Consider the following 15966-nt stretch of genomic DNA (forward strand, 5'->3'; position numbering starts at 1 on the left):
CAAAGGTGTATGAAATAGTGTCTGCTGAGCCCAATAATTTGGGCCTCCTTTTAGCACATCAACCTGCCCCAGACAAACAAAACCAAAACCTACTATGTTGATAATCTAAAAGCCCATAATCAATACGCTTAACACTGGCCTAAGGACAAAGGGACACATTCTTGATGCCGGTTGTGAGCCTTTGCAGGGTTCCATTCAATAAATTAGACATATTGCATTTATTTGGGGACCCCACACATGTGTCTGGCCATTGGTTTTGTCAAAATATCTTGCTCTAGAAAAACAAATGCCAATTTCCTCTTCCTTGTCCTCCTCTGCCCCCAGGTTGGTTGATAATTTCTGCATTTGCGAAGGGTACAGTGTGCCTCGCTGTCTCATGTATGAGATTTACGTGGAGACCTGTGGGCAAAACACTCAGAACCAGGTTAACCCAGCAACGTTTGGGAAGGTAGGTTGTGAAGATTTAGAATACCGTATTCATAAAGTAAGGGAGGTGGGGGAAAGGAAGCAAGTTAATTGAGGAAATTTTGAAATGTATTTGGGTCTAACGGTTCTCAAAGGGTATAATTGGCTTCATCCTGGGAAACCGATCAGATGGTCAACATGCTTCATTTCCATTGAAAAGCCATTCTGCTGGCCAACTTCCTTTGTCCACACTTCATAGTGAGTTCCAGGAAAGATGAGGAATGGGCGGCATCTAAGGGAATGTAACTGTGGCAGCTCCAAACACTCCTTGGGGAGCCAGGTTTGCTGGGCCATTATTCCCTGCATAGCAATACCAAGGCTCAGCACCACACAAGCTCTGGGAGCCACTTTGTGGTGTCAGACAACTGATGCTTCCCACAATTTGATAGTACTTAGAGAATTCATTGGCTCTTAAAGATTTCCTCTGGAGGTTAAGACCTATATCCAGGAACTTGTTGTTGGACTATATGCCATACAGCAAACATTAGCACATGGATAGTCTGAGACCCTCTGCATTCTACAAATATTTATTGAGCAGTTGCTATATGTCAAGCACTGTTTTAGATCCTGGGGATACAATAATGAAAAAGATAGATAAAAATCCCTGTCTTTATTGAACTTCTATTCTGGTTGTCACAGCCCCCTAGTTTGGGCAGGTAGCATTAGTGTTTCATGGTTAAGAAAACAAACCAGGGCCAGGTACAGTGGCTCATGCCTGTAATTCTAGCACTCTGGGAAGCCGAGGCGGGAGGATCGCTCGAGGTCAGGAGTCCAAGACCAGCCTGAGCAAGAGTGAGACACCGTCTCTACTAAAAGATAGAAAGAAATTATCTGGACAACTAAAAATATATATAGAAAAAAAATTAGCCGGGCATGGTAGTGCATGCCTGTAGTCCCAGCTACTCGGGGGGCTGAGGCAGAAGGATTCCTTGAGCCCAGGAGTTTGAGGTTACTGTGAGCTAGGCTGACGCCACAGCATTCTAGCCCGGGCAACAGAGCAAGACTCTGTCTCAAAAAAACTAAAAATAAAAAATAAAAAATAAAAAATAAAAAAGAAGAAAACATACCAGGAGTGATTAAAGCTGAGGGTCCCACAGCTAGTTGCAATGCTTGAGCAGCAAATACAGCCTCTTAAATTGCGGTTCAGAGCTCTTTCCACTTGCTATTCCCCACAAAATCTTCTTGAGTTCAAAGAGATGTTGGAAGTCACCTGGTCCAAGTGCACACCAAATACAAGATCTCTTCGAAAGCACCACTGGCTGGGAGCCTTTTATGAGAACAGTCTGCCCACTCAGGGCAGAGACAGCCACAGGGGCAGAGAGATGGGTGAGGGGACAGCACATTTCTGCACAGAGGAAGGCAGTTCTTCCTCTGGACAAACAGCCCCGCATCAGGATTTGTGGCTTGGCAAGCAGAACCCAGGCTGATAAAAACCCACACAATTCCTCATCAGGGGTTGTGGTGCAGTTCACAACTTGCACAACCATGCCACTTTGAGTGGCCATCTGGCTCGGGCTTCAACAATCTAGGTGACGAGGAGCTTGCTCACTGGGCCACAAAGCTGGCAATTCAATTTCCTCCCTTCTCTCTTCTTTCCCTCTTTCCTTCCTTTTCCCTTTTTTTAGTGGTCCCCAGGTGGACAGAACTGGACTGGTTCATGACACACTTTCATCATGGATGCATGCAGCGCTTGATAAGCATCTGTGGACCCACCACCCAAAAGGAACCATGTTGCCATTTCCCCCTCATCTCATCTCCTTGCCCTCCCCACTGGTGGCAACCATCATCCTATTCATCAATATCTTGCCTTTTTGAAAAAGAGTTTTAGTGCATTTATTTGTATTGCTAAAAAGCCTATTTTTAATTTTTGTTGTTTAACTTTATTAAAAGGGATATTGTGTTGTTTGCAATTTGGGGCGAGTTTTTTCACTTAATATTGTATTAAGATTCATCTAAATTCAATTGACTGTTGCATGATATTTCACAGTTTGTGCATCCACCCTCCCATTGATAAGCATTTGGGTTGTTTCCAGATGTTGCCATTGTAAACATTTGTGTACGTGTGTCCTGGTGTGCATGTGAACATATTCTCTTGGACCTGTATGTCCAGGAGTGAACTTGCAGAGGCAGAAGGTGCATGGCCGACCAACATCAAGGGATGGGGCCACACTGTTTCCCAAGGTGGTTGCTCCAAGTCATCCTCCCATCAGCAATCCTGTGGATTCCAGTTTTTATTTTCAAAACATCAAAATGTCTAGATGCATTCTTAATATCAAAATCTGCATTCCTGAAACTTCTTGGTCATTGGTGGAAATTCTGCACTTTTGACAATCATAGAATCTTCTAATATGGCAGCTACTCAAATATTTGAAACAACTCCCTGTCTTCTTGTCACCACCCTGAGTACTGTTGCCTTCCAGACCTTCACCTCCTTGCCCACCTGTTTCATTATGATTTCAATTGTTGATGTTCCTCTTAAAGGTGCCTCCCAGGGTACAACCCAGTGCCCCAGGTGTGCTCAGAGAACAGAAGCACTTACTTTTTGTTTTTCTTTTTGGTACTATTGGCTTCTCTTTTTCTATATCACTCTGTTGGTTTCACTCTAAGTTGGAAGTCAACAAAAACAACCCTTAAGTAATTTTTCAAATGAGTTGAAATTAAGCTAGGCCTCCTAGAATGGTTTCGTGAAATACTCTATGTATGTACAAAATGTTGTAGTTGTTATAATCAGATGGTTATCATCCTGCAGCTAGCTCTTTGAACCCAAGAGTGGCTATCCCCTTGTTCCTAGTATATCTCCCCTCTTCAGTTTGACCTGCAGTTCTATTGATCACTGTCTTTTGGACTCTCAAGAGGTCATCCAGCCTCCCCAGCCTGGTCAAGCTGCCACGACTGAAAAGCACATCTCTCATCACTCCATCTCGCTGGGTGACTCTGAACAGGGTTTTCCAACCAGCCGAAATTGCCCCAGCTATGTTGTCACTCAGCCCACACTTTGCCATTTTGTCACTCAGAATATTGGGAAACTTCGTCCAAGGCTTTGCTGAGTTCTGGGTATCCTGGCGCTACAGCCTTTTCTTATGTACCCACCTAAGAGCCTTTCAGAGGGACGTGGGTGACGATAACCGGACACGCCTTGGCACCACTGGATCCCTACTTCCTTGTCTATGATAGCAAAAACTCTTTGTCAGAATCTTTTTAAGATCTTGTCACACGGTGGTTTCACCTCTACAGCAGTCCCACTGTAGAGTATGCCAAAGAAAAATTTAAAAAGAGACTCCAGTGTGTAACAATGTGCATTTATGTAGCGTTTTTCATCCTAATACTCCCCTTAGAACCCATTCCCCAAGATGCCAGGGTACTGGCTTTAAGTTCTCGTGGAAATCTGCCGAAAGAATGGGCCACTTCGGTCAAGCTGGGAAGCGTCTCTGTGCTGCTGAATTTGTGACTAAATGGAGGAGGGAGGGGAAGGGGAAGAGGATATGATCCCAAAGCATGTTTACAAGAGAAACAACAAAATACCCAATTCTCACTTCCTCCCTCCTCCCTGGGGAATGGAGTTGATTTCACACCGAGTTCCTGTGCAGATGTTGGATTGTTCTTGCTCTTTTTGGCAGTCCTGGGCATATGACGGGTAATGCTCATCGCTGGTGCAAGTGATACTTTACATGGATTAGGGAATTTCCGGAAGGCTGACTTCCTCTTTTGAAATAACATTTACTGATGTTTTTCTGATTATAAAGGGAATATATCCCCTTTGTAGGAAATGTGGAAATTAGAGAAAAGTGTATAAAAAGAAGAAAATGAATACCAGCTATAGCCTCCCTGTCTAGACATACAGCCACATGAGTGCAGTTCACCTGCACACGTGCACACACACACTCATGCATATGTCACCAGCTGAGCGGCTTCCTTTCCCGTGTCCCTCTGTACCTGCCCACGGTGTGGTTCTTCCCCCAGCCTCTCAGCGGGCATTCGAGCAGGCAGCATGACCTCGCCAGAAATCTGTGGGTGATACAGTCTTGCTGTCACTCTAATTCACCCAGCAGGATCAGCCTGGTGCTTAGAGTGTCCGGTCCCAGATGATACACTCCGAACTCCGTTGAAAATGGAGCAGTTTCCCCCTCTGCTCAGGCTGGGTATCTTGCCACAGAGAACTAGGTGCGGGGGCTTCATGCCCTCTTCCTCCTCCCCAAGCTCACCAGGTGTGGTTTGTCCCCTCTGGGAGAGAGGGAAGGAGATAAGAGTGGCTGGAAAGTTCTTACTTCATGGCTGCATGCTTTGGGGAGCAGGTGGGCTCCTTGTCCCCTGGGCCCTCTGATGGGCTCTTCGGAGCCCCCCGCTTGGAAATGTCCCAGTGCACATCCCGTGGCTTGGTGAAGGACTCTTTTCTGGCAGTCACTTGCTGCCTGCCCAGCAGTCCCCCTCCCAAGGCTGCCAAGGCCTGACTGCCCGTCCCAGGCCTCGCTGGGCAGCGTCTGGGCTTTCCCACATGCCAGCTCTGTCTCACATGTGGCCAACTTCTGGCCATGGAAAGGACTCACCATTCTTGATGTGCCAGCTGAAGCCAGAACAGCGGCCATGGCCAGCCCTGTGCTCACTGCCCACTGGGCGTCCTAGGCCATTGCCAGACACTAGCTGCAGAGGCCTCACCATAAGCTCTTCAAGTGACTCATGAATCCCCTTCTGTGAGGCCTGAGGTGACTGTCCCACATCCCTTCTGCATGTCCTTCACAGGGAAAATGGGGGGTCTTGCAGCAAGAATGCCCCTTAGTCTTCCTCCTCTCTCTCCCTCCTTGTGAGTGATTAGAGTTGAGGGCTTTTGGAGAGTTTTATAACCAAATTTTGGCCAAATGCCTGAGGATGCAAGTCCCTTAGGGTGTGTGACTCACAATTCACTTTGCTACCTGTTGCCTGTTGTCTTCATGCCTCATCTGGTTGTATAGATACTGTGTAGACAGACGGATTGACAGATCCATGAATGGATGGACGATGGATGGACAGACAGACAGATAATAAATAGATAGACAGAAGGACCCCTCTGAAGACTTTATCCTTCCCAGCTTTATTTCTGTCTCCTCTTTGGGCCTTGGGTACTACATGATCTCTTATTGCGTCTCTATCTTCTGGGCACACCTCTTGTAAGGAATTCCTTTTGTTAAACCCCTCTTCAGTTATTTTCATTTGATTGTGCCATGCTTCCTGTCAAGACCCTAACTACAAAGATAGGTAGGTAGGTAGATAGATTAGTGAGAGAGAGAGAGATAGAGATGGATCGGTAGGTAGATAAATAGAGATAGGTAGATGAATAGATAGCCAGCATGTAATATGGTATAATTTTTAATGTCATCAGCCCAGAATCAGACTTCTTAGGTTGTAACCCTGGGCAAGTTAGCCATATTGTGTCTCAACTTTATTATATACAAAATGAAAATATTAATAATAGCACTTCAGGAGGTTCTTTTAAGGAGTGAATGAGAAAACACATGTAAAGAGAAAAAAATAGTCCTGGTATATGGGAAGCATCAAAGAAATATTAACTGTTATTATTTTTGCCTCAAATATCATAAACATTTTCACATTAAAATATTTTCAAATGCACGGTGTACAATGTCTGTAAAACATTTTTTGGATGTATCATAATTTATTTCACCATATCCCTTATTGGAAATATGGGTCGTTTATGATTTTCCTCTGCTCTAAGCCACATAAATCCCCACCTGTATCTGGTCATTTCCCTAGGATAGGTTCTCAAATGAGGCCTGCCAAATTGCTTTTCACAACCAACTATAAACAACTGTCGCCAGTTCACACTGATAATTCGTGATATTCTTACCTGAATTCATAATATTCCTAACCTAGACAACTTGTTGGGTAAAAACTATAGTTAGCTGTCTCTACTTGCATTTATTGGATTATTGGGAAAGTTAAGCCTTTCTGTGTATGCTTTGGTCATGTGTATCCTGTGTGTGTACCACATGTGTTATCGTGTGTGTGTGTGTGTGTGTGTGTGTCACCAGACCATTTTCTATCAGGGTATCAGTGTTTCTCCTGTAGATTTGTATATATTAAGGATATAATTTTTAACTTAAATATATTTTCTGCAAATAATTATCCCAGTTTTTTTTTTTTTATTTTATTTTAACTGTGATGTGCCTGCTCTCTCTATTAAAATGAAATCACAGGGTAGCCTGGGCTTGAGGGGGACTCACTAATATCAAATGTGCACATTATTATGTTACAGTCAACCAGGCAGTTTGCTTCCACTTCTTCCTCCAAAACACCAGGTTATCCCTGAGTGTCCACATCTGAGCCTGCTGTATATTTTCTAATAATTCCCTTAGGTACCTACTATTTGCATCTTGATTTTATTTTACAACTAGGTATATAGGAAGGCTTTGAGTGACTTTTCTTAAGTCAGAGGAGGTGAAATTGTCAGAATCTCTTGTCAACCACAGGAATTTCTGGCTTCTTATTTTGGCTTTAAACTTGGCTGACTTGTCCTTTTATCTCTTGTCATTTGTTTTTCTTCTGTGCATTTTGGTTCTCCTTCCCCGAAAGACCCTCTGCGCTTGGGCTCATGACTGTGGCGTCTGTGTCACCCTTGCCGTCTCTGCGCTCCTGCTGCCTCCTTCACACCCGGGCACGTGTGGCTTCCTGTAGGGAGAGGTAGGACATAGAGCCAGACGAGAGGAGAAACGTTTCATGTTTCTGTCACATCCTGCTGCTTTGGAGCTAATGAAAAAGGAAAGAGGGATGTGACATAAAACCAAGCAGAAGCAGGGCCGGATGGTCATGGAGGAGATACAGAAAAAGAGCAGAAATCTTTACTTGACAGCTCCGAAGATCATGGCTACCCTGCTCTGTGTTTTGTAATTTGCTCATGCACCAGAATGTCCACTCTCAACAGACACACACCTGGATGCCATGCACATCACGAACCTCTTGTGATTGGGAAACTGGAAGAGACTTCTGTCGATCCTGAGTGTGACGTCAGTGTCCTCGACGACGTGTACATGGACAAGATAACCGGGAAATGAGAAGCTGCATCGGAAGTGGCTATGTTATTCCAGAATTTCACAGCGTTCGCTAACAAAACCTTGAAAGTGAGAACATTAGATAAACAAATGAATAACAAAAAGTGGAAATGACTATCACATCAGAAAAAGAGGAAAACAGTAAAATCACAGCATTCTCACAGGATGGACTATGATGTAATTAGTAATAAGCCCTGTTTCCAGAGAATTTTTAATGACAGGAGGAAATGTCTATGGTATAGTGTTGAGAGGAGAAAGTAGAATGCAAAACTGCAGATATGCTAATTGTGCGATGCCAGGTGTCTAATATGTGAGCCCAGAGAACATAGATACACATGGAGGCTTTGAGAAAAAGGCTGGAAGGAATGACATTGAGGTTTAAAAGGCAGTTTTCTCTGAGTGGTGTGTTTTCTTTTTCAGACTTGTCTGATTTTTTTTCCAAATTTCATTGACATTTATTTTCTTTATGATTAGAAAACAGGAAGTACAAATTAAACATTGTAAGATAAAAAATCGGAAGTTTGTTTCTAAATTTTTGAATTGCAGCTTAAAATCTGGCTTATTCTTTTAGCTAGTGCGCTTGGTTTTTCCTGATCTTGGTACCCGGAGGCTGGGCACAAGAGGAAGTGCCAGGTACGTTTATAATGTTTGTTTTATCTTAAATGTTAATAAACCAGGATTTAGAAAATCACAAAATGAATGACAAAAAATGCAAAACAAAATAAACTGTAAATAACAACTGTTATCAAAGAGTGCCCACAATCCAAATTAAATCCAGTTCCTGAAATCATTCAAGAGATGCTGAAACCAAATACTGGTCTTTATTTTCTTAAGAATTTTGTTAAAATACAAAAGTCACTCTGTGTGTGTATTTATATGTGTATATGTGTGTGTGTGTATATATTTGTTGTTGTTCAACACTTTAAATGTCTGGACATGTAATTGTCTCATTATTGAAATGTTTAAATACACACATAGAATAATGGAACTATTTTATTGCTTTTCGAACTAAAATTTCTAAGTATTCATCTAATTAGCATATCTGAATTATATTCAGGAGGCTAGGTCCCAAGCTTATATTTTTAATGCAAAAGGAAATTCCAGCATTATCAGGTGCATCATGTCATAATTGTCACTCAATTATTACTGTTATTTGTTGTTTGTTTTAAACTGAGATAGGAAATCAGTGAGAAGGGGTCAAATCCAAATGAGGAGAAGGGGCTGACACTCGTGAAGGAATGGGAGACAGGGGAAGAGTTTGCCAAATCTAGCATTGGGTAATAATTAGCTTGGAAAACGTGTTCTGCTCTGAGACTGGACAAGCTGCTGCAGTTCCCTGGGCTCAGCAGAGGAGGGTCTGGGCTGCAGGGAAGGAAACTGCCTTCTTTACTGGGTTTCTGAGAACCTGAGTCCATTTCTCAGGAGAGGGAACCTTGGTGTCGCTGCACATCACCTTAGAAAGGTTAATGGCGGGGGCACAGGAGGCTCTCCCCGTCTCATCTCTCTAAGATTAGAATGTCCTAAGTTGGGAAAACAGAATACAGTGTCCATATCAGCCCGTTTCAAGGCTGATATGTATGAAATAATATGAAGTTGCTTGTCTATCTAACAGAGCTTGGTCAGGCGGAAGGATTAGCTTTTCAGAATAAATGGAGCCCATGATAAAACCAGGAGAACTCCAAGTCTTCGTTAGCTAACCTCCTCTGTGCCTCCATAAAGCATGTCAGCAGTTTGACATAATTTTAAAGACAACCTTTATTTTTCAGGTATCATTATGATGGGATCTGCATCAAGAAAAGTTCTTTCTTCTATGCCCAGTATTGCTACCTTCTAGGTGAAAAAAGGTATCATAGGTTAGTATCTATCGTTTGGGTACTTTGGTCTTGGGTCACAAGTCTGGTTAATATTTGAATCATTCATATTTTGGTTGTATCTTACTGACTGTTTGGTTGTTCTGCCTTGAAGTCTTCCTCAAGGATGGAAACACACACATCACATCAACACACCTTCGACCAACAACACCTTTGCAGCCTCTGGCAACATCACTGGCCAGAGAAATCCATTTCTGGTTCAGTTCCTTGGATACTTTTCATTTTGAGTGTCATACAATTGCCAGAGCCATTTTTCACCAAGTGAGTCTTTATTCTTTTCAACCTTTATGCAGAACTTGACACAACTGACATATTCAGAGATAGAAGTGAGTGTAGCTGAAATTATGATTTATACTGGGGAGAAATAGGCAACATGGAATTGGCAGTTCTTTCTTGAAACTTCCTTTAGCCCTCAGGACTCTGTGCCAGTCCCTCTGCCCACACACACACACACACACACACACACACACACACTCCTGCTCTGTCTCCTCATCTCTCCCCTCCCCATTCAGTACAGGCAGTTCCCAAGATCTGACCTTGATAACCACTGTTCCTCTTCCTGCTATTTGGCCACAAGACACCTCATCTTTTTCCACCTCTCACCTGTCGCCTCCCACAGGTGGATGGCTTCTAAACTGTTGCCACTGGTCCTGCCCCCACCCCGCTGCGGGCATTCGTCTGTGGCTGTCTCCTGGACATTTCCATTTAGATGGGCCCACGGGTGCCTCACACTCAATATGTGGAAATCTAAACCTATAATCTTCCTCCAAATTGTCTCTGCACCTTGACTTCCTTATTTTGATCTATGATATCAACAGGCAGAATCTGTACAAAGTGTCACCCCAAAGCCGCCCCTGCTCCCTTGGGTCACAAAGCCCTGTTAACATTTCCTTTTCAGTTCTCCTGACTCACTCTTTTTGGTATTGATATTTCCTTTAAGCCCTTGTCATCTTACACTGAAATTATTTCCAGAGATCTCATATGGCCTCCTGTCTTCCCTCTCCCACTCTAACCACAGCCACCAGACTAATCTCCCTGCAATTCTGGATTTGCTTTGTCTCTCTCCTTCTCAGAGACACTAGGGTGTCTGCCCTTACTTCCTGCATAGAGACCACCCCCCTAGGCAGGTGTTAGCAGCCCAGTTCCTTCTTGCTCCACTTTCTAGCCATGTTGCCTATTTTTCCCAATATAAACCATAATTTCAGCCATACTCCTCTCTATATGTCAAACATAGTTCTGTCTTTGCTCCCGCCATCCTATCCTTCCATGGTGCCATTCCTTCCTGTCTCTGCCTAATGGGACCATCCTGAATCCCATCATTCCCTCTGGACATACCTCAGGGACCACCCAGCCAGCAGGACCATCCCCAATAATGGCAGCTTTAGGAAAGGCTCCTTCCTGCGCTTTGTCACGTGCTCACTGCCCAGCTACAAAACCAGCACTTCAGTTTAATTCACAAACTAGTCACTGAGTCTTCATTTGGCATAAATAGATGACATATGTCCAAGTAGCCAAGGATAGTTTCAGTTTCACTTGTACCCCAATATAACTATTAATAGTGCCCCTTTCACTCTCAACAATGTTCTAGTTTAGAAAACAAATTATAACAAATTATATGGTCACCCTTTGTATAAAGCACACTATGTGTAAGGTGCCTGCTGAGGTGGAGAGATGAGAAGCCTCCAATATGAACAAGACATAGATCTTTCTCTCTGATAGCTTAACAGGGGAGCTAAGACGGTACATTTAGCTTGATACCAAGTGCAATGTGATGGGTGTCAGAAATGTATAAAAGGTCCTCAAAAATGGGGAGTGCACATTTTGGGCAGGGGATCACAAAGGGGCTATGAGGGAGCTGGGCTTTGCGCTAAACCTTGAAGGACAGATTAGAACTTTGGCAGGTGGTGTAGGGGAGGGAGGCAGGAGAGCAGATGACCTCCAGGCTTAGGAAGGAAAGCGAGCAAAGACGAAGGGATGCGAAGGCGCGAGCTTCCTTCTGTGCGGGAGTGTGCAGCGCTCTAGTAGAAGGTGAATCTGGAAGGCCAGTTCGGAGGGCCTTGACTGCCAGGCTGGGCAATGGGGGTTGTCTATGAGTCTTTCAGAGCCTTCCTACGAGAAATAAGGTGGAAAAGGGTAGAATCATCACCACTGAAACCTCCATAAGGGCAGAAACCATGGAGCTTTGTTTGTTTCTATCCTGCTGTGGTATGAATGTTGGTGTCCCTCCAAAATTCATGTTGAATGTAAAAGTTCAACAACACAGCATCCGTCCCTTTTGCCCTTTTGTCCTTCTGCCTTCTGCCATGTGAGGACGCAACAACGAGGCGCCATCTTAGAAGCACAAAACGAAAACTGGAGGTTGTTATATTAAGTGAAATAAGCCAGGCACCTAAAGACAAATATTACATGGTCTATTCCATTGATCTGATGGAGGTAGAGAGTAGAATGGTAGTTACCAGAGTCTAGGAAGTGGGGTGGGGGCATGGCAGGTTGGTCAATGGATAAAAACATACAGTTAAATGGAAGGAATAAGTTCTAGTGTTCAACAGCACAGTAGGGTGACTATAGTTAACAATGTAATGTGTATTTCAAAATGGCTAAAGGTTTGAAATGTTCCCAGCATAAATGATAAATGTTCGAGGTGATGGATACCTAAATACCCTGCTTTGATCATTGCACATTGTACGCACATATCAAAACATCACGTCGACCCTCTATATATGTACAATTATTATGTTAAAAAAAAAAAAAAGCAGAGAATGAGCCTTAACCAGACACTGACTCTGTGGCACCAATGATCTTGTACTTTCCAGCCTCCAGAACTACAAGAAATGAATTTCTTTTCTTTATAAATTACCCAGTGTAAGGTGTCTTGTTATAGCTGCAGGAACAGACTAAGACATATCCTCAGTCGTAGTGGGCACTGAAACGGCTGAAGAACCGAGAACTCAGAATTCAGGCTTACGAAGATCAGATTAAGGAGGAGCAAGCGATGGGCCTCGTTCGGGTGCACCTGACCCAGCCACAGGCAAGGCGGAAAGATCGCAGCGCCAGGACCTTCGGGAACCGGCGGTTGGTTGAGTCAGTGTCATTAGAAGGGAACAGAGATGACTCAGACAAGCCTGTGCCACCAAAACCTCAAACTCAACCTCAAACAAAGTGATTATGCTCTGCTTCAGACCAGCTCTTCCCCTTCGATCTCTTATTCATCCCTTAGTCACAAAGACGGAGAAGTGACATCAGCAGAAATGGAGAAGCTGGGGAAGGGAATAGCTGTGATGAGAGGCTTATTCCGGTTACCGTTAGGCCTTCCCTGGGCAGATGTCGTCTCTCACTTGCTGACCTGCACACTCCTGAGGCTGCACCTGGATCTTGGACTTGTTTGCCCCATGTCCCAGCAGTCAGCCAGCTGACAGAGCACGGAGAGCCCTGCACACTCCAGGAAGACAGGCACTCAGCACTCAGGGCAGGGGTGGGGGCGGGGAGAGGCCGTTAGTGTCCCAAGAACTCTGCATTTGTTTCAGATGTCACAGAGAGCGGGGTTAGAAATGGTCTTTGTGGGTGAAGAAAAATAGGCTTTATCATCAGTGAGAAAGAGGAGGACTCCCAGGGGAGAAAGATAAAGGCAAGGGTGACATTGGCTTGTTCATAAGTCCAGGAGCAGCCACTTGTCATTGTACTCTGTGCTCAACAAATATTTAATAATTGATAAACTTTAAAGTCTTGGCCGACTAAGAGATTTTCTTAAAAGCATTAGATTTAAGGATAACTTCCTAACTAATGCCACATTTCAAGACTTACTAAATATGTATTTCAGGAGGCAGAAATATAATAAATGTTACAATGTTAATAATCAATGAACTGTACTGATGAAAATGTCATCTATTTTATTATATGATATCTTTTATGTAAGGGCCTGTGTGGCAAATCCCTCTTAAAATTTAGGTCTCAAAATAAAAAACATTCACCTCTCTGGTTTTCAGATAACAAAAACTCTGTAACTTACCCTCCATTTATTTGTTTGTTTACTCAACAAGTACGGGAGTTCCTACAGTAAGTCAGAATACAGCAGTGAACAAGACAAATAAAGCCTCTCCTCTCCTTGAGCTTTAGTCAAGGAGAAAGAATTAAAAAGGAACAATAGCCAATGTGACCTGAAGACAATACAGTGGAGTCATGGGACGGCCTCCCTGAGACAGCGTCATTTGAGCAAATGGCAGTAAAGGAGCCAGCCAAGTGAAGATCTGGGACAAGCAAGCATTCCAGGTAGAGGAAAGAGCAAATGCAAAGGGCCTGAGGCAGAGATGAGCTTAAAGAACAGGAGAGCCTGAGGGTGGACTTTGGTGGATGAACAAGAGAGTGGGAGAGAACAATCTGAACAAGGAGACGAGGGCTAGGATAGAGAGACTAATAGGAGGCTTTTGCAGAAGTCTTAGAAGAAATGTTCCATTGAATCTAATTACTGAAATCATTTTAATTCTCCCAGAAAGGCAGCATAACACTACATGTGGATAACAGCAGAGACTCTGGAACAGATTGCCTCACTCTAACTAGTAAGCTGTGTGATCTTAGGCAAGCCGCTCAACCCCTCTGTGTCTCAGTTTCCTCATCTATTAAATAACGGTAATAACAGTATCTACTTTATGGGGCTGTTGTGAAGATTAAATTAATCGATACAAGGAAAATGCTGAGAACAGCATCTGGCACATAGTAAACATTCAGTAATGCTCTTAAGCATATTGCTTTGTTCTTTGATGTATTTATTTTATCATGCCTGCATGATTTTTTCATGATATTTATGTATGATTTTTATACCAGTTATTGTATTTTTTGGTTCTATAATTTCCATTCGGTTCTTTTGTATGACTTCTGTTTCTTTGCTGAAGTTTTCTGTCTTTTCATTTGTTTTAAGAGAATTCATAATTACTTGTTGGAGCAACTTTCTAATGGTTGCTTGAAAATCCTTGCCGGATAATTCCAGCATCTGATTCCCCTAAGTATTGACATCAGTTGATTGTCTTTTCTCATGCAAATTGTGGGTTACCTGGCTTTTGGAATTATGGCAAGGTTCTACTATATCCTGGGCATTTTTATTGTGATATTAGTAGACTCTTGATCCTATATAAATCTTTTATTTTATTAATAGATAGAAGGCAGTCTCCCTGTTTAGGTTTAGCATGTAGGTTCTGGCCTACTTTTGTGGGCTATAGTTCCCATGATGGCTTAGTTTTCTGAGCGATTCCAGTCTGTTCCATTCTTCTAGCACTGCTGGGATTTCTGATTAATGTCTACCAGTGCCACCTTCAGGGGCTGAACCCACTTCCCTGGGCCACCTTCTGCAGGGAGTGAGAAGAGCCAGAGTGGCTGGGCCTGGATCTCTTTATGTCCCTTGGCATAGGGAGGGAGACACCAGGTTCTGCTGATGATGCCATGTGGGTAGCACAACCTGCCCTTTCAGTGCTCCAAGTGTGGAATGGGTATTGAATTGGCCTGAGGCTTCACTGCTGTCCCTCTGTCCATGCAGGTAGATCAACCTGCCAGTACCCTGTGTGTATGGGAGGAACTTGTCAACCCACCAGGACTTCAAAGCTGATCAGGTCGTCAGCCCATAGCCCAGTTGTGGAGTGACGGTTGCAGTCCCCCACTATGTCTCTGTTGGGCTTCCCTTCCCTTGCCCAGTCCTTTGACCAGAGAGTGCAGGCTTTTCTTGGGATTTATGTCTATGCCTGTTGACCATGCTGGCTTGCAGGTTTCTCCAGTGCCCAGTCCAGGGGTATATGGGAAACAAAACGAAAACCCAGGGAACTCACCACATTGTCACTTCTCTACTCCTACCTAATCTACCTTCTTCTTTCTAGCTTTCAGGGCTCTTCTATCACTGTCTGTTGAATAATTTCCAAATATTTAGTTATCTTGGAGGCAGGAGCAAGGAAAAGTGAATCTACACCATCTTGTTCCCTGTATATGATTTTTAATACAAGCTACCACAGATACTTTGTGAAATCAAGCCACATACACATTATAAACCAATGTTACTAGTGAGTGGAATGCTTAATTACATGATTTTTCCTAATAAATTAAAATATGATGAGTTAAAATATGATAGTGGGGACTTCTGGTTGGGACAAGATGTTGTAGACCCGTTTCTCCCTGCCCCGCCACAGTAAGCACAACTGTAAACCCTGGAGATAATGCAAGAAGCAACCAAAAGAAAACTCTGAAAGGTGATAAGAAGAAAGCAAGCTGGTTTGGCCCCCAGGACTGTACAGCCAGCACCGCATCAGGGCATCTTGCATCTCCCCTGCACCCCTATGCCCAGACCCAATGTTTTGCAACCTCAGCCTAGCAAAAGAAGGCAGCCCAGGTAGACTCCTTTTTCCTTGAGTTCCTCTAATGACATCAGGTGGAGATGGGGGGGCTGTCAGTAGGGAACTCACCAAAAATAAACAGCCAGGGAAAACACTCTCCTTCCTTCCTGGCTCTGAGACACCCCTTTCCCACCAAGAGATACTGAATGGTGTGAGTTGATCTGTTAAGAGAGACCCAGCTACAGGAAGTCTCTTGGTTCAGGAAGGCTCTTTGTCCCACAGCCC

At 43.7% G+C, this 15966-nt stretch overlaps 1 protein-coding gene across 4 annotated transcripts in view; it reads left to right on the top strand.

The window, feature by feature from the left end:
* The first annotated feature begins 324 nt into the window (after positions 1-324).
* RFX8 (regulatory factor X8) overlaps positions 325-15966 on the top strand; it is a 50266-nt gene continuing 34624 nt past the window's right edge. For 2 of the 4 annotated variants that reach the window (XM_069494727.1, XM_069494728.1), the window contains exons 1-3: positions 325-448; positions 8074-8135; positions 9269-9355. Coding sequence is in view for 1 of the 4 variants with exons in the window: in XM_069494726.1 (XP_069350827.1) it covers positions 377-448 (72 nt within the window). In the remaining 3 variants the exon portion in view is untranslated. The remainder of the gene's footprint in view (positions 449-8073; positions 8136-9268; positions 9356-15966) is intronic. The other 2 variants (XM_069494729.1, XM_069494726.1) reach the window with 1 other exon arrangement.

Source organism: Eulemur rufifrons, chromosome 19 (assembly GCF_041146395.1).
Source record: "Eulemur rufifrons isolate Redbay chromosome 19, OSU_ERuf_1, whole genome shotgun sequence".
Taxonomy (NCBI): domain Eukaryota; kingdom Metazoa; phylum Chordata; class Mammalia; order Primates; family Lemuridae; genus Eulemur; species Eulemur rufifrons.